Source organism: Mesocricetus auratus, unplaced genomic scaffold, assembly GCF_017639785.1.
Source record: "Mesocricetus auratus isolate SY011 unplaced genomic scaffold, BCM_Maur_2.0 Super-Scaffold_100004, whole genome shotgun sequence".
NCBI classification, from domain to species: domain Eukaryota; kingdom Metazoa; phylum Chordata; class Mammalia; order Rodentia; family Cricetidae; genus Mesocricetus; species Mesocricetus auratus.
The window spans coordinates 5729356-5753942 of record NW_024429189.1 but is presented as its reverse complement, the minus strand read 5'-3'; the positions used below and the strand labels follow the sequence as shown (position 1 = coordinate 5753942).

At 50.5% G+C, this 24587-nt stretch overlaps 2 protein-coding genes, 1 long non-coding RNA gene and 2 other non-coding genes across 7 annotated transcripts; 2 read left to right on the top strand and 3 right to left on the bottom strand.

The window, feature by feature from the left end:
• Positions 1–401: 401 nt before the first annotated feature.
• LOC106022279 lies at positions 402–2576 on the bottom strand. The gene is made up of 4 exons (XR_001197297.3): positions 2387–2576; positions 1906–1952; positions 1136–1205; positions 402–752 (listed from the first exon to the last, which is right to left on the bottom strand). It is a non-coding gene; the product is annotated as an uncharacterized LOC106022279 (long non-coding RNA).
• LOC121140596 lies at positions 949–1091 on the bottom strand. Its single transcript, XR_005877520.1, has one exon. It is a non-coding gene; the product is annotated as a small nucleolar RNA SNORA43 (small nucleolar RNA).
• LOC121140598 lies at positions 1718–1849 on the bottom strand. The gene has a single exon (XR_005877522.1). It is a non-coding gene; the product is annotated as a small nucleolar RNA SNORA17 (small nucleolar RNA).
• A 2889-nt stretch (positions 2577–5465) lies between the features above and the next one.
• On the top strand, positions 5466–10235 carry LOC110343472 (lipocalin-1). Of its 3 annotated transcripts, none has more exons than XR_005877102.1 (6): positions 5466–5787; positions 7334–7467; positions 8045–8115; positions 8196–8407; positions 9806–9907; positions 10051–10087. XR_005877102.1 is itself a non-coding variant. In XM_021235084.2 (6 exons), exons 1-6 carry the CDS (start codon positions 5698–5700, stop codon positions 10077–10079), a joined length of 534 nt encoding a protein of 177 aa, XP_021090743.1. In that variant the 5' UTR covers positions 5514–5697; the 3' UTR covers positions 10080–10235. The 3 variants fall into 3 exon arrangements, 2 of the variants coding, with proteins under 2 accessions (XP_040601130.1, XP_021090743.1); XM_021235084.2 differs by having other exon boundaries at positions 5514–5787; positions 8196–8303; positions 10051–10235; XM_040745196.1 differs by lacking the exon at positions 8045–8115 and having other exon boundaries at positions 5469–5787; positions 10051–10235.
• A 1330-nt stretch (positions 10236–11565) lies between these two features.
• On the top strand, positions 11566–16052 carry LOC121140325 (lipocalin-1-like). Its single transcript, XM_040745197.1, has 6 exons — positions 11566–12753; positions 13668–13801; positions 14133–14203; positions 14284–14391; positions 15655–15756; positions 15863–16052. The coding sequence occupies exons 1-6, from the start codon at positions 12664–12666 to the stop codon at positions 15889–15891; spliced, it is 534 nt and encodes a 177-aa protein (XP_040601131.1). The 5' UTR covers positions 11566–12663; the 3' UTR covers positions 15892–16052.
• Positions 16053–24587: the final 8535 nt, after the last annotated feature.

Here is a 24587-nt window from a genome sequence, read left to right as displayed (position 1 = left end):
GCACCTTTGGTTCTTAGAAAATTTGCACAGCCCCGAGGATCCTGGGAACTCTTTGGTCGTGGCATTTCAACACCGGCACCCCACTAAACCCCTCTGCAATATCCCCACACTCATCTTTGCTAACCAGCACTTTTGCTGGCCAACAATAGGTAGACCATGTCATCTTGTGCTTTACATCTGAGAGCAGTTTCTCTCTCCTCCCATTAGTTTAAGGAAAATGTTTGCCTGCAGTATGACAGCAAACTCAGCAGTCAGTGCTTTTAGTGTAAGTCAGCCAGTTCCAGCCCAAACCCCTAGCCTTACTCACTCTAGCAAGTTTTATTTTCCAGGGGAGATGAAGGGTAAGGCAGCAATGGGCTATTGACCCCGGAGAATGCTGATAACAATGACTACAAACAAGCTTCAAGAATTAATGAGTTTATTTGTGTCACAGCACCTACAGCTAGCTTTCCCCTCCTACATAATTATCACTTCTAAGGCAATGTGCACCCCTACAGCTACTACATAGACCTCACTTCAGTCTTGAAGGAACAACCCAAGCCAACAGATGTGGTCCATAATTTAGGACGTGGGCTGCCAGGATAGAAGTGTGGAGCTGCCCAAAGCCAGTATGGGTGGTTCTGCAGGTCTTTGGTGAGGTTACAGAGGCCACATCTGAGGCCCATGGCCAATAATCACATCTGCACCTGTCCTGATCAGCCATGTGACCAAGAGGTAAGCAATGTAGGCCTTATTCTTCCTGGCTTCTGGATCTGAAAAATGAAAAAAGGACAGATAGTTTCTTGCATTTCCTGACCCCTCTGAATGACCTCCCCCCACTCCAAAGTTCTATCTTGCTAAAATGCCAATCACGAAACCTTTTGGCAAGCCCTTGAGGTCTCTTGACACTGGGGCCTGGCCGCCAACAATAAAGCCACACCCCAGCACCACCTCACCATGGCTCTGCAAAAATGTTAGGCTATAAACCATTCTTAGTGCTCACTGGCTTCTGAACACTGAGCGTAGAAATAGCCACTTGCTCTTTGCCCCGATGTCACAGGCACAGCTGAGTAGCCGTGCTATGCCCGTAGCGCTGACAGATGAAGGGCAGCGGCACACATTCCCGCGCATGCTCCAGCCCACCCACACCTCTTACCTCAGATGGGCCATGGCTGGGCATCTGGCATGCAGCTCACACCACAAGCAGAGCTTAGTGGCCAGCTTTCCTGCACCACAGAAAAACAATCAGTGCAGCTCCGTCGAATCCACAGGTGCTGCACCCCCACCCCACCAAACAGGGTCTACACACAACGATGTACTTTTAAACCCACCACCAGGCACCACTCTCCTCGCCGTCTATGGTGCCAGGGATGGAGACCCAATGGCTGGCAACCAGTGCGCAGGACAGCCGGTTTGAAATGCCATTTCCTCACACCAAGATAGCCTGCCAACAGCTCCAGATCATTAGGCAGTAACTCCACTTATCTCCTCGAAAGATAGCTTTGACGCCATCACCATTTCCACCCAATGTGGTTTAGTGAGGCAGTCTCTTGCCCCACAGCACAGGCTGGGGGAGCATCCAGGATTACACAAGTACATGCCAAAATGCTCTGCTTCCCAGGACCTTTTTAAGGTTACTGGCTTCGTGATTTCCAACAAGTCAATGTATCTCTACTCTCCTATTCACAGACTGGCCTCTCTACTGGGTTTGCGCAGGGCTATCCCGCCTCCGCTTCGGAGTGTTAGGCTACTAATCATTCAGATGTTCACAGGTCAGAACACTGAGCGTAGACATAGCCTCTCTCCTCTCTGCCACCTACTGACGCACATGCGGCACAGCAGCCACACCTGCAACGCCTCTAGGGGCAGGACGGTGATGAACCAAGTATGACCATCTAAATCTTTAGTAACTCTGGGTCAACTTACCTAAGGCCACAACATGTTCTCACAGCTTCTTAACTCCAGCAAGCTCCCTAGAGAAGGAAGGCAAACATTCCACACACATTCTCGGCAAGATCACGGGGGTGGAGGGAGGGGGGTGTACGGGACCGACACTGCATCAGGCCTGTATTTTATTCCTTTCCCAATGGGTCCACAGTGGTTCGGTCTCCTTGCTAAGGCTTTCTGCAAGTAACACAGTAATAGCTAAGGAGACAGGATACTGTCTCAGGTCCGCGTTATCTCAAGTTGGCCATTGAGAACGGTTCTGAGTAGCCGTCCTGCATCAGCAAATGCAGACAGGCACTTTCCCTAGTGCTCCTTTGGCCTAGGAAGGGGGGCCTGGGGTCGAGCACCACTCAGGGATGACCACGGAGGGGTGCTTAGGGAGCTCCCTGCACTGCACTAGCCCAGACGCGGAGCCTTCCACCCGGCCCCCGGGCACATCATGAGCTGCCCTTCCTCTTACCACAAGGTCCGTCTGCTGCACATGTTAGGGCAACTGAACCCTTGGAGGCAAAGCACGCGACACATCTTTTACGATCAACGGTACGAGACGTAGTCCTCCCGCCAGCAGTCCGAGAGCTACGGCGGGTGGTCCGCGGCGTCCCAGGTCAACCACGGAAGACATGACGATAACAACCTGCTCGCCGCCATGGCCGCCGAGAGGCTGAGCTGGGCCGCACCACGTCTTTTATAGTCGTGCCTACGGCAGCCCGCGAGGGACTGTCGCTAGCCTCTGGCTGCAGCGCCCTCTAGTGGACCCTTCGCTCCTCGCCAGCGCTCCTCGTAGCCCCAGCCCCCCAGGGGCTCATGGGCTAGCGGTCCTCATCAAACGGATCTCAGCGACTTATTTTGTGTCTCGCAGGGCTTTTTCACGCCACCCATGGAGTCCTGCACCTTCTCAGGAAGCTCTCTGCTGTTTTTTGATTTGTTTTGTTTTTGTTTCTTTTGGGGGAAGCCTTGCTTCCCACGTTCTTGATTATGCCAAGGTTTCCACACAAAGGGGAAGGGCCAGTTCTGACTAACCAATATTCAGGGGCCAAGGAAGTGACACTTTGCTTCCTCATTTACAGGGACGCTTTGGGGATGGGTCAGGAAGGAGCTACAGGGAGTTCGTGGGTCCCAGATATTCAGCTGTGGGGGTAGAACTGGAGGGCATGCTTTTGAAAGGTATATATCTTGACTCCCCCCCCCCCCACTGGCTACCATGAAACAGTGTAACCTGTGTTACACAAGCAAGGGGCCCACAAGGCGTTTCTCAGGGATTCACACAATCCATCAGACTACCTTGGCTATTTGCCATTTGAGAGATGAACACTAAGGTTCAGAGCTGAGCAGGACCAGGGCCCTGTGTCTGCAGCTGGTTTCAGGGTCCTTGCTAACCTCTGTCCCCACCAAGTTCTCTTTGTGGCTGGGGTCCTGGATTCTAGGGACTGCACCCTCAGACCAGAAGCCATCTCTGCCTTGCCTGGGTGGAAGTGAGGAAGGGGTAGTCCTGGGCTTTGTCCTCTCCTTATTCAGGGACCTGACTCTCTGGGCACTAGGAATAAAGAGGCTCACAGACCTGCAGAGCTCAGGATCACCCCTGAAGCAGCTGGATGCAGCCTCCTTCAGTGCGCCCCATGGGTCTCAGGATCTAGGGTGAAATCCTGGCTCTGCAGGGCAGAAACCCAGTTCCTTATAGAATCCTTGCTCACCTCTGAAACGCCATGATGTGAGGTCTCTGATGTCTACTGTAATGTTCTCTCTGCATTCTTGTCCTCTGAGTGCCTGTCAGAATGACCCATTAAACTCTGCTTCCAGTATTTAAAGGCTTTTTGGCCCAAGGTTCTAAACTTTGATACATTCTTGCTGCAAACAAGTTCCAAAGGCCTAAGAAACATGATTAGCACAGCTATGATCTCACTTCCTTTTTAAATTTTTATTTTATTTTATTTTTTGGTTTTTTTACGAGACAGGGTTTCTCTGTTTTGGAGGCTGTCGGTCTAGCCTGGCCTCGAACTCACAGAGATCTGCCTGCCTCTGCCTCCCAAGTGTTGGGATTAAAGGCGTGCGCCACCAACGCCCGGCTAAATTTTTATTTTTTATATGTGTATGAATATTTCACCTGGATGTTTGTTTGTGTATCACGTGTGTGCCTGGTGTCCACAGAGGCCAGAAGAGGACATCAGATCCCCTGAAACTGGTGTTGCAGATGGTTGTGAGCTGTCATGTTTGAGCTGGAAATCCAACCTGGCTCACTGAAGAGCAGCCCGTGTTCTTATGGTGGCCTCACTTCTTGTTACCAATCCTTTTTTGTCTTGGTATATTCATCTCGGTTTCCTTTTCTGTTGCTGTGATAAAATACCCCAACAAAAGCAAATTAAGGGAGAAAGCATTTGGTTCGCAGTTTGAGGCTGCAACTCACTGTGGCAGGGAAATTGACGCCACAGAAGCTTGAAGCAGCTGGCTACTTTGCATCCACAGTGGAGGAGCAGAGAGAGATGGACGCTGGTGCTCAGTGCGCCTGGCTTTTTGTATTCAGTCCCGGACCTCAGGCCATGGGACTTCAGGTACCCACACTCAGGGTAGGTTTTCCCACCTCAGTCAGCACAATCTAGGAACTGCCCCCACGTGTAGTGGCATCTCGGCTTGCCAGTGAACTTGTAGTAGTGGCCACACCCTTTGGGCACGCTGCTCCTCTACCTTAAAGGGGTCCCATCCGCACCTGAAACCAAGCCCAAAGGGTGTGGCCATGACTACAAGTTCACTGGCAAGCCGAGATACCACTACACCCAAGTTTGCTTCCTTGATTCCAAGTCTCAGCAGTTGACAATCAAGATTACCCAGATGGCTCAGCAGCTAAGAGCCGCTCTTCAGAGGACCTGGGTTCACTTCCAAACACCCACATGGTGCCCCCCTGGCTTCCATGGATACCCAAACACATGGCACACTCACATAAATAAAAATAACTCTTAAAAAAAGATGAAGCAAAAAATATTTTTGGCACATTTGTTTTATACAACTAACTCTTTAGTAATTGAATATATAGGCAACATTAAGTGTACACTACAAGGTTACAACCTGAGGAGACAAAAACGTCAGTCAAAAAGGCCAAAGGAATTCTTGCCATAACCACAGGAGGTGAGGGTGTATTTTAACTGTAAGCATGGCCAGTAACGTTGTCTGTGAGGGTCCAGCTCTGTGCAGACTCCAACCAGGTCCCTGCAGAGTGCCTCCTTTCTCTTCCTGTTGTCTCTTCCTTCTCCTTCTGTTTCTCTCCCACCTCAGGAGGAAGCAGGAGGCAGGGAGACTTCACTCAGGGTGGGAACCGAGGCCCGGACACAGACAAGCAGCTGTGGGTTGTCCTTCGGCACCAGGGCTGACCCTGGCTCCCGGGGAGGGTGGGAGCACAAGGGGCCCTTGTGTCATGCTCTTGGCTCCAGATTCCTAGGTGGGGCACTTCCCACTCTGAGAACATTCTCACTGGACAAGGGTCCTCAGAAGTGCCAAAGGCAGTCACGAGGTTAATTCCACAAATTAGCTCCTCCATTCACATCCATCCAAACAAAACTGCAGTCTCCTGGACAGAGTGGGGTGGACAATGACTTTGGTGTGTGTGTGTGTGTGTGTGTGTGTGTGTGTGTGTGTGTGGGTGTGTGTGTGAGGCAGGATTGTGCTTCCAGAGCAAGCCACTCTCTATGACAAGCAGCTGGAGCAGCAGTGGCGGCAGCAGCAGTGGCAGCAGCAGCAGTGGCGGCAGCAGCAAGGCTAGGAGCACAGAGCTGAGCTGGGACCATGCAGCTGCTGGCGTTCACTGTGGGACTGGGTCTGCTATTTGTGGCTGGAGCCATGATGCCTCCTCTGACTCCTGCCCGTGCTGAGCAGGTGATGGCCCTGGGGAGGGAGGACTGAGGGCAGGAACTGGCTTCCAAAGACAGACCTTGGCCTGGGTGAGTCTCAGGTGGCTGCCAAAGTATAGCCCTGCTTTCCTTCTTGGCGGGGTTTGTGGGCTGTGTGGTGGTGGGGGCTTGGGAAGGCATACTAGCTAGTAGCATCATGCTCTCTCCCACTTGAGGAGTACCCAGAGGCTGAGGGAAGGCTTACAGAGATTTTGCCAGACAGTACTGGCCTGTGTGGCCAACACAGACACCCACAGACCCACATCTTCCCTCTCAGCTTGTGGGCCGGAGAAAAGTGTCTTCCTTTTCACCAGATAGGTTTAATTCAGAATTTCTATTCCCAAGGACAGGCTCATAATTGGCTAACTGTATAAAGCCAGAGATTTTTCAAGATTTTTTTTTTGAGACAAGATTTTACCGTGTAATAGTACTGGCTGTCCTGGAACTCACTTTGTAAACCAGATTGGCTTAGGTCTGTTTCTGCCTCCCGAGTGCTGGGATCAAAGGCGTGAACCACCATGCCTGGCTAGTTTTCAAAGAAAACTGTACAATGTTGGAGTGTCTTTATGAGAAGACTAAGCCTTGGAGATGGCCGGCCACCCTTCCAGGCCCTGTTACTGATGGGTAGTGTGCCTGGCCGCAGCTCCCAGATCCCTCTAGTCCAGTTATTGGGCCCTCCATCCTGACCCCATGCGGTCTCACAGTGACTTCAAGTTTGTTCAGCTTTCAGGAGCTGGTCAACTCTGAGTCACACTCTTTGCCTCCTGCTTCTCAGGACCCCACTCTCTGTCAGTTCCTCTCCAAACCCCTGCTTGGATCCTTCCTGTTCCCTCACAAAGGAACAGGATCCAGTCACCTCAGGTTTCACTCAGGCCCTGAAGTCCTGGCCACAGGCCACAAATGATGCAAAAAAGTGTGTGGGCCCCATGAGCTGGAAACATGGTGGCAACTGGTGCTGAGGCTGGCGGGCATCTGTGCTAATGCTGATGGGGTCAGCACTACTGTTGACCGGGTTTAGGAGACACTTGATGGATTCAGTCCTTAGAAGGCTGGCAACCACAGGAGAAAGACAGGGGCTGCCCTTTGGGGCTGGCCACACCCTGGCGGTGTGTGTGTGTGTGTGTGTGTGAGACTGCGGCAGCAGCCCACACACGGTGAGAGCACTGTTGTACTGTCACCTGTAACTAGGCAACTCCGAAGCTCAGTCCACTCTGGTCCCTTCCCTGCCCTTCTAGTTCATCCTCTTTAAATAAGGGTTGACCTGCTCCTTCGGATGACTCTCCTCAGCATCCACTGGGTATCTGTGTGTGGTCTGGTCTGGGTCCCTCCTAGGAGGCCACGCTTCAGGCCTGCTTGGCTCCGTTGATGACGGAGAGGGAAGGTCATGACCAGGAATCCTTCTGATCATCCAATGCCTCAGGCCCTTGCAGCCTGCACTGAGACCCTAGCCAAGCTCTGTTCCCACTTTAGCTCCAGCTCAGGACCTTGGCTTCCGACATTGTCACCTTCGCACAAACGGCTCTCCTCTTCAGATTCTAGGAAAGTGGCACATAAGGAGTTGGGCAGGAAACATGCCTATTCCTTCATGGAAGTGGAGTGACCCACTGCCTCCTTTCGCGTTTGAAAGAAACAGTCTCGGTGATCTGGAGTTCAGGATGAACCTCACGTAAGTAGCTTGGCGGCAGACTCTGGTCTTTGGTGTTGTCTGACTCCAGGGCCCCCCTTCCCACACACTTCCTGACTAAAGCTAGCTCCACTACACATCACTATGAAATCTTCTTGCATTGTCTTAGAAAGCTGACAGACAAACCCCATAACCAAGAGAATGATTTTCATGTTGAAACTAGGCTGAATCCAGGAGGCTCAGGGAACCAACCTGTTGTATTCTAGGCCTTGCCCATTGGGTTGAGATAGCCGCTGTTGGATGCCTCCAGAGAAACCAGCGTGGGCTTCATGAGGTCTTGCTGGTGCCTGTGTTTCCCTGACCAGCCTCTGTGCCTGTCATAGGGACTCTGTGTTATCAATCCTCAGTATCCCTTGGTAGCAATAGGCTCCAGGGCTTTGGACACCTGAACGTGTGTCTCTTGGAGTCTCTGTCACAGAGCTGAAGAGTCCTGGCTTGTTGGAGGTGTCATGCATTAGGAGGTGGTAGGAGGTGACCTCATGACTCTGGCCCGATGATTGGAAGTCGGGAAAAACTACGGGTGCCCTGGGGAAAACCATGCTTGGATCCTGCATTCTAGGAAACCCATTGGCTGCATTCCATTCAAGCTGCCTCTATATGAGGGAGAGGAACTTGGCACATTCCTTACCTGTAAGTAGCTGGGCTCCAATTCTTATTTCAGTAAAGGCTCAAAGGGAGACCTGCTGGTCACACGATTGTGTTGCCCACAGGGTGGAGACACCTCATCTACATCCACTTCCTGCCTGGGAAGAACTTCGCCATTGCCTACTTCAGGGGCAAAATGAACTATCGGTACTACCAGATCATGATGCTCATGGGTGCGTTCCAGATCCTTCTGTGTTTGAGCACCAACTCTTGCTGCCCAGCTTCTTCTCCTGGGGAGCCATTCATACACTTCCTGAACTCATCAGGAATGGGATTTGTAAGCACTTGGCCCATTTTTTTTTGAATCTTCAGTTCTCATAAGACCAATCCTAGTATCAGGAGTCACATCTACTGGGGACCCAGCCAGCTCCTGGCTACTCCCTTCCCCACGGTTAGCCTTTGTGTGGCTCTGCTCTGAACAAGGGTCTGATTGCTGCCCGTTTGTCGCCGGGGACACTGGGCAGCACGTGCAGTTGTCGTGGTGGGAGGGATTGCAGTATTCAGAAAATGTATGTAGGGATCCAACCCAACACCCTGCCGGGCATAGGATGCCCACCCAAGGAAAGTGTTCTTTTACAGGGTCAGCAGTGCCAGGTGGAGACGTGACCCCTACTGCCAACACTGTCCACACAGAGCAATGTGCTCACCCTCCTTCACCACACTTGTCACCTCTGCCAGCAGCTCTGCGCCATGGTCCTTCTTAACACGGCGTGGCCCTGGGCTGCCTCCTTGTCTCTCTGTGTTCTCTGCTTACCCACTCTTCCCTCCCATGCTGGCCCCACCAGTTGGAGGCTCTGGGCATAAAAGGCCCTTAAAGTGGCCCCTGCAGGGTCTTAGGCTGTAGCAGGGGCCAAAGCACCCTGACCTTTGGTTCATAGACGAGAATTTCAGGAGCCTCGGAGCTGCCTAAACACTCCTTGGTATCCTCAGGTCACTGCTTACTACTCTCGTAGACAGAATTTCTCGTGCCCTTTCTTTCCTCTATGCGGCCATCATGATATCACTGGAGGCACAAACCTCCACAGCAAGCAGGGTTTTAGTGAAGCTGGGATGGGAAATTGCCTTGGGCTGGACTTTAGAGTGATGTGTATATGTCCTGTCAGGAGGAACCCTGGGTACAGCATGTAAGATACAGTACCCAGAGGAGAGGCCTGTGCCAAGGACGCCCTAGGGGCCCCAGACGAGCCGAGGACATACAGGGACCCTCCCACTGCAGGATGAGCCTTTATGGGGCAGGGGATGGGCCTAGGACAAACTGAGCACTGAACCCCTTCTTTGTCTTCTCACCTGATGCTCCTGCAGTCGTGAAGCTCAGGGCTTCTGTCCTGGAGGGGCTGGCACAGGGTGGGGCAGGGCATCCTTGAACCCAGGAAGAGTGCTGTGCAGAGAACTCTACATCTGTCCCCTGCTCACCAGAACTTGGAGGCTGGAGACTTAGAAGGGAGCAATCATGAGGGTTACAGTCCCACAGCATGCTCCTTCAGTCAAGAGACTGGCCTTCCAGTCAGAGGCAGGCCATTCACCCTGAAGGCTCCCCCTCAGGTCTGGGGTGGGAGAGTAGCTCTTAGGACCAGCTGCCTGCTTCCAGCCTAGAGTGAGGCTCCTCCCCTCCTCTCTGTGTGGATTTGGAGGCAATGCCTCCTTACCACTCACCCTCACCCCATCTGCCCCGTAGGCCGCACCCTGGAAGCAGACCTAGATGCTGTGAGGATCTTCAAGGAATTTGTGGAGACTAAAATCCCAAAGACAGGAGAGATCATTACCCCTCCCCATGTCGGTAAGAAGAGGTCTTCTCACTTCCCTTTTGTCTGGGCTGGGCTCTGGACATTTCTTCTCTAAAATGGTGACCACATGAACAGCCTGGTTTTTCTCACTGCTCACCTAAATCTGACCTGCCCTTTGTCCGTCTCGGGTCTACAGAAGCCTGTGAGTTGGTCCAAGATTCCTAGTGCAGAGGGAGTGCAGCAGATCCCACGAGGAAGTGGAGCTGGGAGCCTGGCTGACCTCTGCTCCGGCAGGCAGGACTCAGTGTCAAAGAGCGCAGGGCCCGGCATCTGTACCTCCCTCAAGAACCTTCGCTCAATAAAGCTGGCGGATATCCCCTGGTCACGTGTCTCAAGGGTCCAGTGGGCCCGGATGCTGCGTTAATCAGGTGTGGGCAGATGCGCAAACACGACTGTGGTCGTCAGGAAGGGAAGGGCTTTTGTTTACAGCCACAGGTCCCCAAACAGGTGCCATACCACAGCACACAGGGCCACAGCAGGGGACAAGCTGGGCCGGTGGAGAGAGGGATGGGGGCAGAGCCTGAGGGGCAGTTAGTGGCTGAGGAGCAGGGAGGCAGGGGTAGGTTGGTTAATGTAAGTCACTGCAGAGCTTGGGACCTCAGGGTGTCCCTAGTGATCTGGGCACCTGGTGAAGGATGGTGGCTTAGGCGTGAAGGCGGGCCTTGCAAGCGAGGTATTTACTAGCTCTAGAAACTAACTGTGTGGGGTGAGGCCCTCCACAGTCGGAGAGACCTAGAGACAAGCACTCCAAGAATTCAGAAAATATAGGACCCGAGCATGTATGTGGCTCAGCCCTGGTTATACAAGATGAGACATTGACATCTCCACAGAAGTTCCCACAAACTCACACACGGTAGCCTTTCTTCTGGGCACAGCCAGGCTACATTCAGAGGACGCTCAGCAGCTCCTGAGAATATCTGCCCAATCCCAGCGAAAGCAGGAGGCTATGAGGGAAGGACGCTGTTTGACCTGGGAATGAGGGTCCTTTGGGGGCGTGGCCTTGGACAGCTGGAGCCGCTTAAGAAGCCCCTGCAGTGGACAAGCTTCGTAGAGAAAGGAGGACCTCAGAGCACTGGGCCAAACCTTGGGTGAGCATACCCATGGGCCAATCTGGGAATTGGCTCTGTTCAAGAGGGACTAGAATCACAGAGAAGAACTTCCTCTTCCCCTGTGTGGTCCTTTCCCAGAGGACCCGTGGCACTGTGAGGCAGGACCTCCCTGAGTGCAGAGTGGGTCTGGGTAGGGAATTCTGCACCTTGCCTTGACACAGGGATGGGAACCCTAGGAGTAAATTGTCCAGGTTTGAACTGTCATCTCCCCTTAGCTGCTGTGGCGAGGTGTTGACAGTAGGAGGTGCTGGAGGGCTGAAGGACCCTGCTTCCTTGCTTGTCTTGCTTTTTTTGGTCCTGCCGAATCCGAATCTGAAGAACAAGTGTGATGACTACATTCCTTACACCCTGTGTAGAGTTACCTCTGGTTCCGTTATTTCTACCTTTCTCCCTGTGTTAGACATAAAACCTGGCAGGGCAGTGTGGAGCCCGCCTTTAATCTCAGCACTCAGGAGGCAGAGGCAAGGGGAAGTCTCTGTGAGTTTGAGGCCAGCCTGGATACAGAGTGAGTTCCAGGACAGCCAGGGCTACACAGAGAAACCTTGTCTCAAAACAACAACAACAATAGCAACAACAACAAAGACAAAACAATAAATAAATAAATAAATAAATAAATAAATAAATAAATAAAAGCTGACTACATTCGAAGACGCCTTGAGTCACCTTAGGCCCAACTACAAATGAACAGAAAAACATGAGTCTCCTGCTGATGCAGGCTAGTCTAACTTTCCTCCTCCCCAAATCTGGTAAGCTACCCAACACACCCAAACTGTATGTTTGGAGTGGAAAATTACTAACATCTAAATTTTCCTGCAGAGTCATGTATTTGGACTCTGGTCTGATCACTCTTTGGTCTATTGTTGGTTCCTGACTTGGGATGAATAGAGAAAAGTCTCACATAGCAGCCCGTCTGTCAGGTAATTCTAGATCTCATCAGGCTGACAATGGACATTAACCACCACATCACATCTAGGAACTTCAGCTAATCATTCATACTGCATTCACAGTACAAGCATGGCCAATAACGTTGTCTGTGAGGGTCCAGCTCTGTGCAGACTCCAGCCAGGTCCCTGCAGAGTGCCTGCTTTCTCTTCCTGTTGTCTCTTCCTTCTCCTTCTGTTTCTCTCCCACCTCAGGAGGAAGCAGGAGGCGGGGAGACTTCACTCAGGGTGGGAACCGAGGCCCGGACACAGACAAGCAGCTGTGGGTTGTCCTTCGGCACCAGGGCTGACCCTGGCTCCCGGGGAGGGTGGGAGCACAAGGGGCCCTTGTGTCATGCTCTTGGCTCCAGATTCCTAGGTGGGGCACTTCCCACTCTGAGAACATTCTCACTGGACAAGGGTCCTCAGAAGTGCCAAAGGCAGTCAGTCACGAGGTTAATTCCACAAATTAGCTCCTCCATTCACATCCATCCAAACAAAACTGCAGTCTCCTGGACAGAGTGGGGTGGACAATGACTTTGGTGTGTGTGTGTGTGTGTGTGTGTGTGTGTGAGGCAGGATTGTGCTTCCAGAGCAAGCCACTCTCTATGACAAGCAGCTGGAGCAGCAGTGGCGGCAGCAGCAGTGGCGGCAGCAGCAGTGGCGGCAGCAGCAGTGGCGGCAGCAGCAAGGCTAGGAGCACAGAGCTGAGCTGGGACCATGCAGCTGCTGGCGTTCACTGTGGGACTGGGTCTGCTATTTGTGGCTGGAGCCATGATGCCTCCTCTGACTCCTGCCCGTGCTGAGCAGGTGATGGCCCTGGGGAGGGAGGTCTGAGGGCAGGAACTGGCTTCCAAAGACAGACCTTGGCCTGGGTGAGTCTCAGGCTTACTGCTGGGAGCCACAGGCGGTGTTGAAGAAGTACCCTCTTATGGCCTCGGTGGGACCTTTTGTGGCGAGAGTGGAGCTTGAGCGTGCATCCGAGGCCATGGTCATGCCTTTCTTCTCAAGTGGCTGTTTAGAAGCTAAGAGAATGTTTATGGGGTCCTGCTAAATGGTCCCTGTCCTGGCTATAGCCAGTGTTGATATCCAAGAATAGGCTCCCTTCCTCCCAATTTGTGGACTTTAGAGAAACTTCATATTTTTCCAGTAAGTTGACTCCATGTTTTCATCCATTTCAAGGTTCCCTGTGTCTTGTGTATCTGTGGAGGCAGCTGACTGATTTCAGGAGAACACTGATCAGTCCATTTCTTAGAGGAGGCAGTACAAGCTGGGGAAGGAATCCGGGCCAGGGGTCTTGGGGATTGTCACACCTTAGCGATTTGACTCTAGACAGTGAGGCAGTCCATGCTCAGTTGGTGTAGTCATGTTTGTCTCTGGCCGTCTCCTCAGCCACGCCCCCTCTGCCCTGTCCTCCTGATCAGCACTCTGAAATGAAAGGTCAACTCTGTTCTCCAGATCACATTTCTCAAACCCCTCTGAGTGGCTGTTCAGGGACCCTGGTCAGAGCTCATCCCAGGAGGTGTGTCCTCCAGGAGGCATCTGCCCTGCCTGCCTATCTAGTGATGATGGAGAGGGACAGCCATGATCAGGACTCCTGCCAGTCCAGCATCTCAGACCCCTCCATCCCGCACTGAGATCCTACCACATTCTCCTGCCTCTGGCCCTTTTCCTGCTCCATCTCTCCCTGCAACTGTGTGTGTACTGGTGGCCTCCTACTCCAGCTTTTAGGGAAGTGGTACATAAAGCGCTGGGCAGGAGACATGCCTATTCCTGAGTGGAAATGGAGAGACCCGCTGCCTCCCTTCACTTTCGAAAGAAACCATTTTGAGGAGCTGGAGTTCAGGATGAACCTGACGTGAGTAGTTTCTGTGGAGGCAGCCCTTTCTGCCGCTGCCAAACAATCCCAACCCCTGCTATGCACACGCTGCCTGACCTCAGCTAGTCACTCAGGGAATATGGCATCCTTCTGTGTAACCATAGGAACGATGCTTTCAGGACACTGAACTGAGTTCACGGTCTTAGGGGGTCTCACCTGCTGTGTTTTGCACCAGTGCTGGGTACAATACGGGGAGTTTCCTAGCACAGCGTTTCTTGTTTCTGGAGAAGCCAGCATGGGCTCCAGGATTAGGAGTAAGGAAAAACCATGGGTGCCCTGGGGAAAGCCATGCTTGGATCCTGCGTTCTAGGAAACCCATTGGCTGCATTCCGTTCAAGCTGACCCTGTATGAGGGAGAGGACCTTGGCACATTCCTTACCTGTAAGTAGCTGGACTCCAATTCTTATTTCAGTAAAGGCTCAAAGGGAGGCCTGCTGGTCACACGACTATGGTGCCCACAGGGTGGAGACACCTCATCTACATCCACTTCCTGCCTGGGAAGAACTTCGCCATTGCCTACTTCAGGGGCAAAATGAACTATCGGTACTACCAGATCATGATGCTCATGGGTGCGTTGCAGATCCTTCTGTGTTTGAGCATGGACTCCTGGGCACAGGTCCATGTCTTCCTGCCCAGGTTGCTTCATTCCCTTCCCTCACCGGAAGGCACTCCTGCACTTCCTGGACTTGGTGTGGTGGGTTGTAAACTCTTGGTCACATCATTTTCAGCTCTCACATGATCAATCACTGTGACTTAGTCTTTGGTCCACTTTGATCCGTCCAGTACCGTGTTGCCTCCTGCACCCCTGACCCACCTCTTGAGAGCCACATGTCGTTTCTGAACCCTCCGGCTCTCACCACACTCTGCCAGTGTTCTCCAGTGCTGTGCCCTGGACCCTTCCTGACGTAACTCCACAGGGCTGCCTCTCTAGTTCTAGTCTAGCGTTCTTTGCTCATCCCCCTAATCCTACTTGTCATCTTACCACCCTTGGCCTTAACCTCATGGAGGCTTTGTGCCCACAGGTCCCAAAATGACTTGTGCTGCGTCTTGTCATTGGTCAGGGAGATAAGGACAGACGCATTGTCCACTGGCCCTGCCTTCAGATTATGGAAAGGACTGTAGGTTGTGGATTTGGGGGTGATGCAGATAACTCTGGTCAGGAGGGACTCAGGGTACAGCCTCTGAGACATAGTATCCCAGGGGAGAGGCCTGGACCAAGGATCTGCCAGGAGGCCCTGGGGGAGCTGAGGATATCACTCTGCATGATAAACCTTTCTTGGATGGGAGATGGGCTCTTATGGCTCAGAAGACGGGGTTCCACTAGGAGGGGCTGGGACCTGACTCGGGAAAAGGAATGGCTTACGGTGTGGCTCTTTGTCTTCTCACCTGATGCTCCTGCAGTCATGTAGCTCAGGGCTTCTGTCTTGGAGGGGCTGGCACAGGGTGGGGCAGGGCATCCCTGAACCCAGGAAGAGTGCTGTGCAGAGAACTCTACATCTGTCCCCTGCTCACCAGGACTTGGAGGCTGGAGACTTAGAAGGGAGCCATCATGGGGGTTTCAGTGCCACAGCATGCTCCTTCAGTCTAGAGACTGGCCTTCCAGTCAGAGGCAGAGCGATTCCTGCCTGAGAGCTTCCTCCTGGCTGTCCTTCCCGGGTCTGGGCTAGGGAGATAGATGCTGTACCTGGGTACTCTTAGGACAGCATCTCCAGTCACCACAATGCTTGGGGCTCGTGGGAAGAGCTGCCTGCTTCCAGCCCGGAGTGAGGTTCCTCCTGTGAGTCTGGAGACCCTGCCTTCCTACCACTCACCCCGGCCCCATCTGCCCGCAGGCCGCACCCTGAATACAAACGTAGAGTCTCTGAAGATCTTCAAGGAGTTTATGAGGAGCAAAATGGGGCAAACGGCCAAGACGAAGAAGCCTCCCCATGCTGGTAATGAAAAGGGCTGTCCCTTACTCCCACCCCAAGCTTTGCAAGTTCTCTGGAAGGTGGCCACTGGCCACTGCCTTTCTAGTCCTCATCTCTTTCTGCTCTACAGAAGCCTGTGAGTTACCCAGAGACTCCTAGGGCAGAAGGAGCGCTGCAGGATCAGGAGTTGGGGGTCCTCACTGCTCTCTCCACCTTGGCCAGAACAGTGTCAAGAAAGGAAAAGGCAGGGCCCAGAGTCTACACCTCTTCCCCAGGCCTCTGCTTTAAATAAAGCTGGTCAATGTCCTCTGGCCACAACATCTGATGGGCTCAGGCTTAATTTTTAATTTAATCTTTTTGTTTATATACATTTTCATGTGTGTGGATGCACTCCTGTATGTGGGTGCATGTGCGATTTGTGTGTGTATGCACATGTAGAGGCCAGAGGTGAACTTTAGGTGTTGTTTTACAGGTGCTGTCCACTTTAAAAATGACTTATTTTAGTTTTAGTTATCTGTATTTATGTGTCTGTATGAATTCATGCTACATGTACATGGGCTCCTACAGAGGCCAGAAGAGAACGTCAGATCCCCTGGAGCTGGATTCCAGACAGTTGTTGAAAAGTTTCTGCAGCAATCCAAATCAGAGCAAATCAAACTAAATTAGAAAAAGCCCACGTTTAATGGATACAACGCTCCCGTTTGGCCTTCTAGTCCCCCAGAGAAGAGACGGGAAAGAGATACTGGAAAATCACACATCTATTTTCTGGGGAGGGGGCATTTAAATACTCTGTGGGAGTAGTATTGAGCATCTCTGGGGGAGAGGTCATCATTTGTCAGGTTTTCTAAAATCCATCAGGGTTTGGAGGGAGATAGGGGAAGGGGGCTTGGGTGGCTTGGGTGGGATTTCCACCATAACATCCCAGACTCTTTGGGTGTGTGGCTGCCAGGGGCTGGGGCAAAGCTTCCACCATAATAGTTGTAAACTGCCAGATATGGGTGCTGGGTACCAAACTGGGTTTCTCTAGAAGAGCAGAGTTGAGCCATCTCTTCAGTCCCGACTTTGATTTTTGATACAGGGTCTCTCATTGTCTTGGAGCTCATCAATCTGACTAAGATTTCTGAGTAGCATGCCTCAGGGACCCTTCATCTCTGCCATTCTAGCATTTGGACTAGGAGTGCCTGCTACCGTGCCTGGATGTTTAGGCAGATTCTGGGTGTGGAGTCCAGGCCCCTATGCTTGTGAAAAAGCACCTTACTGGGACATTTATTTATTTGTTTATTTATTTATTTGGTTTTTCGAGACAGGGTTTCTCTGTGGTTTTGGAGGCTGTCCTGGAACTCACTTTGTAGACTAGGCTGGCCTCGAACTCACAGAGATCCGCCTGCCTCTGCCTCCCGAGTGCTGGGATTAAAGGCATGCGCCACCAACGCCCGGCTCTTACTGGGACATTTATTCAGCCTCCCTGGCTTCACTTTTTAAAGAGTAGACAGACGCTCAGTTGTGAACATGATCACTAGAAAGGAAGGACTTTCCTTTACACCTTCAGGTCCTCACACAGGTGGCAGCCACAGCACACAAGGCCACAGGGCTCAGCAGCGGGCAGCCTGGGAGCTCCGGATGGGGCTAGAGCCCTCATGGTGGCTAGGGAGGGAAGCAAAGGGTGACCGGTGTCGTAGGGAGGTACGTGTAGGTGGCTAGGATGAGTTTCTGCAGAGCTTGGGCTCTTGGGATGTCCTTAGTGGACTGACACCTGGTGATGGCTGGTGGCTCAGATAGGAGGCCATGGAGGAGGGTGGGTGGTGCCTCTGTGTGCACATGAAGGCAGGCGCGTGGAGTAGTTCTCTAAGAATTAGTCAACTTTGGAGGATGTGGCCATCTGGACACAGGTTACCAAAAGACCAGAATTACCAAACTGTAAAAGTGAATAGTTAAGTGAACACAAACACATATAAGCATATATAGAACTCTGAAAGTGGAAGAAATAGGAAAACATAAACCAAAACCAAACAAACGAAAATATGAGGCCAACCATGGCTGGGTGAGACGCCAGGGGAAGAGGTGTGTACGGAGCCCATTCGCCGCAGAGAAGTCCCCATAAAGGGTGTCCAGCGTTCCGTACACCGCAAGAAGGGACTCTGTCCAGCCCGGGCTTGGCAAACGTGGTTCCAGAAGGTCTCACCCTTTTCCCATTCCCACTGCCTCGATAAAAAACACTAGATTACATTCCTAAAGCTTGCCATCAAGGCCACTTCCTCCTCCTGAGGCTGACTACCAAGGTCCAGCTATCAAAGTATTGAAGTCCAGCAATCAAAACCCCCCTTTGACTTACCTAATTGACATGTTCAATAAAATTAAACGCCTCAAAAAAAAATAAAATTAAACATCTCATCTTACGCACAGTATTTATAAACTGTTATTTGCCTATGGGCCATGTCTGTCTCCCTTCTGTCCAGAAGCAGTCCTTTGCCCTCCAGGACAGATCCCCTTCTCCCTCGTCCCCTTCCCCTTCTCTCTCATCCTCTATCTCCTGTCTTTGTCTCTTATTCGCTGCCTCTGCCCCTCTGGAGCAAATAAATCTCTTTACGCTGAGAACTTGGTCTTGGGGGTCCTGAGCGGATCCTTTGCCCTCACTGAAGCCTTTTTCTGGGCACGGCTATTTGCTTCATAGTAAATTCAGCTGCTCCTGACCACCTTACAGGTTGGTTTGTTTTTTTCCTCTTGTCTCCTTTCCTTTCCTTAATTTTGTCCCTTTGTGGTGGTCCATAGCCCTTAACAGCTATCCCATAAGAATATGATCAGGCCATAGTCTAGCCTGTTTACAGACTAGGAGTCCTTTCTAACTAAAACAACTAAAACCAGTGAGCGGGGCTTGAGATGGCCACACACGATTCCTATGTAGTCCAGGCTGACACTGGATTCTGGTCCTCTTGCCTCTACATTCCAAATGCCGAGATTGCAGGCATGCACCACCATGCCTGGCCTGTAACTTCTATTTGGCCCCAAATATCTCAAGATCAAAGAGTAAACAAAGACAAAGATGGGAATCATTGTACAAAAAAACCTCATCCCATAACATGTCCTCACTAAGACCCCAGAATCAACGTGTATGTCACACAGTCTTTGAGCAGAACCATAACATGAGTTTTTAAGGTAACACTTCTGATTTGTGGGTTCTGAGCACAGTTTCTAGGTTTAGTTTGTTGATAATTGAAGGCTGCTTTAGTGAAAACACAGTCTCTTCTCTGAAACCTGCAGATATCTGGTGGGAACTAACATAGGATAAAAAACAAAACAAGGCCGGGCGTTGGTGGCGCACACCTTTAATCCCAGCACTCGGGAGGCAGAGGCAGACAGATCTCTGTGAGTTCGAGGCCAGGCTGGACCGATAGCCTCCAAAACAATACAGAGAAACCCTGTCTCGAAAAACCAAAAAAAAAAAATACCAAAAAAAACCAACAAAAAACAAAACAAAACAAAACAAAACAAAAAACCCTTTGCACTGGGTCTTTCACATCTACTGTCTTAACCTTTGGGTCCTGTTTTCGGACACACTGACTGTTAAAAGCGATGTCTTGGGGTTGGAGAGATGGGTCCGTGACCGCACAAGCATGAGAACCTGAGTTTGGATCCCCAAACCCACTTAAAACCCTGGACATGGTGTGTGCATCTATTGCCCTAGCACTTGGTGTGGAGGCAACTGATGAGAGCTCACTAACCAGTCAGTCTAATTAAGGGTGTAATAGGTGAGATCCGGGTTCAGTGGGAGACCTTGTCTCAAAAACTAAGGTAGTGAGTGACTGGGGAAGATACCTGACGTGGGCTTCTGGCTTTCACATATGCACACCACCACCACCACCACCCCCACCACTCCCGCCATCACCACCACCACCAGCCCCCCCAACACCACCCCCACCATCACCCCCACCCCCACCCCCACCACCCCCATCCCCACCATCCCCACCACCATCACCACCACCACCACCACCATCATCACCACCACCATCACCACCACCACCATCACCACCACCACCACCACCACCATCACCACCACCATCACCATCACCTCCACCACCACCACCACCACCACCATCACCACCACCATCACCATCACCTCCACCACCACCACCACCACCACCATCACCACCACCATCACCACGAACACCACCACCACCCAACACCACCACCACCACCCAACACCACCACCACCACCACCACCATCACCACCATCACCACGAACACCACCACCACCACCACCCAACACCACCACCACCATCACCACCACCACCACCATCACCACTACCACCACCACCATCACCACCATCACCACCACCACCATCACCACCACCACCATCACCACCACCACCATCACCACCACCACCATCACCTCCACCACCACCATCACCATCACCACCACCATCACCACCATCACCACCATCACCACCACCACCACCACCACCACCACCACCATCACCACCATCACCACCACCACCATCACCATCACCACCACCATCACCATCACCACCACCACCACCACCATCACCATCACCACCACCATCACCACCACCACCATCACCACCATCACCATCACCACCATCACCATCACCACCCCCGCCACCACCCCAACAACACCACTGTCACCCCTCCTCTACCATCTACCTCTTCCTCCAAACCTAAACCAGAACTTAGAGGCTCTGGCCCATAATCACAGTACGGGGGAGGTGGAGATAGGTGGATCCCTGGGACTTGCTGGACAGCCAGTCTAGTCCAGTTGGTGAGTTCCAGGTTCACTGAGAAACCCTGTCTTAAAAAATAAGGTGGGGAGTAACTGAGGAAAACACCCGATGTTGACCTCTGGTTTCCAAATGCACTCACACACATGTATGAACACACACACACACACACACACACACACACACACACACACACACACAGAGTGATGTTATACTCAAGACAAAATTCTGTGAGACTAGCTGTTGCCTCTTAGATGTGTTATCTGTTTCTTCTGCCCCATCCTTGGTTTTGTTTCAGCAGTTCAAGCACTCATGCCTTTAGCTTGACTTTAGGATTCAAACCCAAGTCCAAGATGCAAACGATGATCACAGTGTCAGGAGGGGCTCAGCAGTTCCTAGGCTGAGCTGACCAGCGTGAGCCTGAAGACCTCGGGCAAGGATGTCTGCACACAAAAAGAAGGACATTCTTTGAAACCATGGCCTGAGCAGTAGGCAATTAACCAATGGGAGCTTCCTCTGTTGAGTGGGGTAGCCTGATTACCTCTTTGGGTCTTGCCGCTCCTTTCTGTCTCTGGGCTAAAGTTGCAATAATGCCTTGCCTGTCTTGTTCACATTTGGTTTAGTCTCATTTCTATTGTTTTCAGCCCGAAAGATTCCCATCTGTCTTAACTGGGATCAATTTCTGCCACAATCTTGGATTTTATGCTCAAAGGGACCACCTTGGTGATACTTCCATTAAAACACAAATACCACCTTGTCCCACAACTGCTGTCCATCTTATTCTATTTGCTGTTTCGCATGGCAATTATCACCTTTTGAAATAATAATGTATAGTTATACGAATCAATGTTTGCCATACCAAATCCAGTAGATTCTGTGTGACTGAGGCAAAAACGTCAAAACAAGGAAATCTCGGCAGGAGAAAAATATTGAGTCATAGTTCTCATGGTAATCTCTGTTCTTCTATTCTTTTCTCATATTAACAAAACGTTCCTGAAAGCCTGTGCTGATACCTCAAACAAAAGATACAAAAGAGAAACCATCCTGCATGACCTTGTCTGCAGGAAAACCAGCACTTTTTGAGTCATTCACGTCATTCACCTAAGTAAATAGTAGTAGTATCGATAAAAACTTTCCCAACATTAAAATGTCATATGGCTGTACATGTGTGATTGAGAGTGGTTTTAATGTTTGGTAAAGAGAGCTTTTTAATAAGAAAAAGTAAAAATAGCTCAGTATTTCAAAGACTCACAAAAACTAGGGAACAGATATCAAACAATTGTGAACTAGGAAACAGATGTCAAACAATAACTGACTGTAAAAATTTATTAACCTGATCTTACAAACAGGCAGTTAGCTGCAGTTAGCCCTGAATGATTTTCTGATTTATTGTTGAATACGTTGTGTGTGTAAGCTGTGTGTTTGTGCATAGTAATGATGATGCCATTTGGGTATTGCTTCACTGAACACAACCCCTGAGATGAATTTGTTTTCATTATAGAAAGTCTTGCTTGAGAACTGCAAAATACACTCAGATCACTTAGTCTTTGAGACCCCTCATCCCTGGGACCCCCAAACCTGGCTGGGGTGGTTCATGGCAAATGTTCAGTTAGAGGAAAGGATACAATAGACTTGATATTGTTCATTAATATTCATTAACGTTGCTATAATATTTATTGATATAATGAACAATGAATAACACAAGATTAAGAACAACAGCTCAGGGCTTCAGGGAACGGTTTGGGGGTGGGACCCCCTCCACAAGGCCTGGTTCAGATCTGGTAGGAGAAGATTTGATTATGGCCCAGAGTTAAAGATGTGGTGATATTTTGTTTATAATGTAACAAATACAGTTTGCCTGAAGATCAGAGTGGAAAGCCAGCCACACTAGTTAGCCAGAGAGGCCAGGCAGTGGTGGCACACACCTTTAATCCCAGTAGTCATAATAGTTAGCCACAGAGACCAGGTGGTGGTGACTCACACCTTTAATCTCAGGACTCGGGAGAAAGGCAGAGGGATCTCTGTTAGTTCAAGGCCACCATGAGCTAAATGAAATTGACCCTGTCTAAAAGGGAAACTGAGCTCACACAAAGGTGATCTCAGCACTAGGGATCCCACGCCTTTGATCTCAGTACTAGAGAGGAATATAAAGTAGGAGTAGACAGGAGCTCAGTGCAGTCTGAGGTTCCGTGGCTCACCCTCTGCTTTGGTTTGAGCACTGGTGGAGGTGAGACCTCTCTAGTGACTGGCTGCTTAGCTTCTCTGATCTTCAACTTTAACCCCAATATCTGTCTCTGGGTTTTTATTACTCATGTTACATAAAAAGATATTTGTTGGGATGCCGGGATCAGAGCTGATCAAGGTCAGGGCAGAGGGTACAAGTAGGGAAAGGCAGGGTGGCCAAGCAAGCAGGAGCCTTCAAGGTGCAGGTGGGTTGGAGCCTTGACACCTCTACGAGTCACTGGGCATACACTCACAGGTGCCACGGAATCTAAGCATTAGTAAAAGGGCACTCAAAACTACCCACTGAGTATAATGCAAACAAATGCCTCCTTTATCACCACGTAATCATCAGTTAGACAGTAGGTGAAGAAAAAAGAAGTAGAAGCCCCCTGGAGCTGGGAAGGAAGGCTCTGTGGTGGCTAATCTTGGCTGTCACCTTGATGAACCTGGGAAGAGGGAACCTCAATGGAAGGATTGTGTCCATCAGAATGGCCTGTGGGCACATATATGGGAAGTTTCATGATGGATGCAGGAGGGTCCGGCCCACAGTGGGTGACAGCACTCTCAGGTAAGCGGATCTGAGCTGTGACTGAGAGTCTGGAGAGATGGTTCTGCAGTTTCAGAGCACTAGTGTTCCTCTAGAGGACCTGAGATTGGTTCCCAGCACCCACATCAGATGGCTCACAACCACCCGGAACTACAGCTCCAGGGGACCTGACACCCTTTTTTGGCCCCCTTGGGCACTGTACTCATGCATATGGTTTTACACACACACACACACACACACACACACACACACACACACACACACACACACACAGCTAGCATAAGGACACTGACAGAAACTGAGCCATATAGTTGTCCCCTGTCTCTCTGATTGCTCAGTTAAAAGGAGGACCCTTCACCTATGGAAGACACCCTATGTTCTTTGAATTCATGCAGGGTCAGCTTGAACTGACACAGCCAGTGGATTTCCTAGAACACAGGAAAAGAGAATCACTCATGCTTGTCATACTTATAGTTATGTTACTCAGATTTTCTAGATGCACAGAGATGTACTCTGCGTAGATAGCTTATCTTCAAACACTTCAAAGGCCTACAGAATATGGCATTTAAATGCTTTAATAATTTGCAACTTTGTTTACATGAGACATTACTACTCCTGGCAGCACTGAGCTATTCCCAAGAGTATGATGGATACTGGAGACATTCAATATGGAGCTTGGTGAAAAAAAAAAAACCCTGCCCTTTGGGCAAAGAACTGCCCTTACCTCAACTGCTGACAGTATGCATGCTGTCCAAATTGGACAAGCAGAATTCAAGGAAAAGTCAAAACTGGGTAGTACAGTCTTTTGAATTTTCTTGCTTTTGATATTGGTCTGTCAGATATTCTAGGCCTGTAGCCAAAGTTGGTTGCCTCAATGTTGCAGAGAGATTTTGGGTGATGGTCTAGGTATCCAGCTGTTTCTGTTGGGTTTTGCACCTTTTGGAAGTCACTTGTTTACATTTCCTGCTTACTCAGGTAATATCGTTTTCCTTCTCAGGTCTTTGATGGGGTTGAAGACTAGATAGTCAGTCACTATCCTCTTATGTCTTAGCTAAGGCACTTTAGGTATAAGACTTAGATTCATTAGCACAGGACAGCTGTTGGAATAATCTGTTATTTGCCAGTTATCTATAGCCTGGACATTTAGTATGAGTTTTCTTGCTTGATGTTGTTATTGTTGGTTGTAGTTCCATTTTGTATGCGTGTATATTATTACCCTTTCTTTCTCCTGGACAATATTTTATATTTGTTCTTATTGCATATAGTTTTATATTAGGTTTAGAACCTTCTTATTTAGATAAAAGGGGAAGTGTTGTGGGAATTTGTTCCTCCAATAACATTGGGTATGGCTT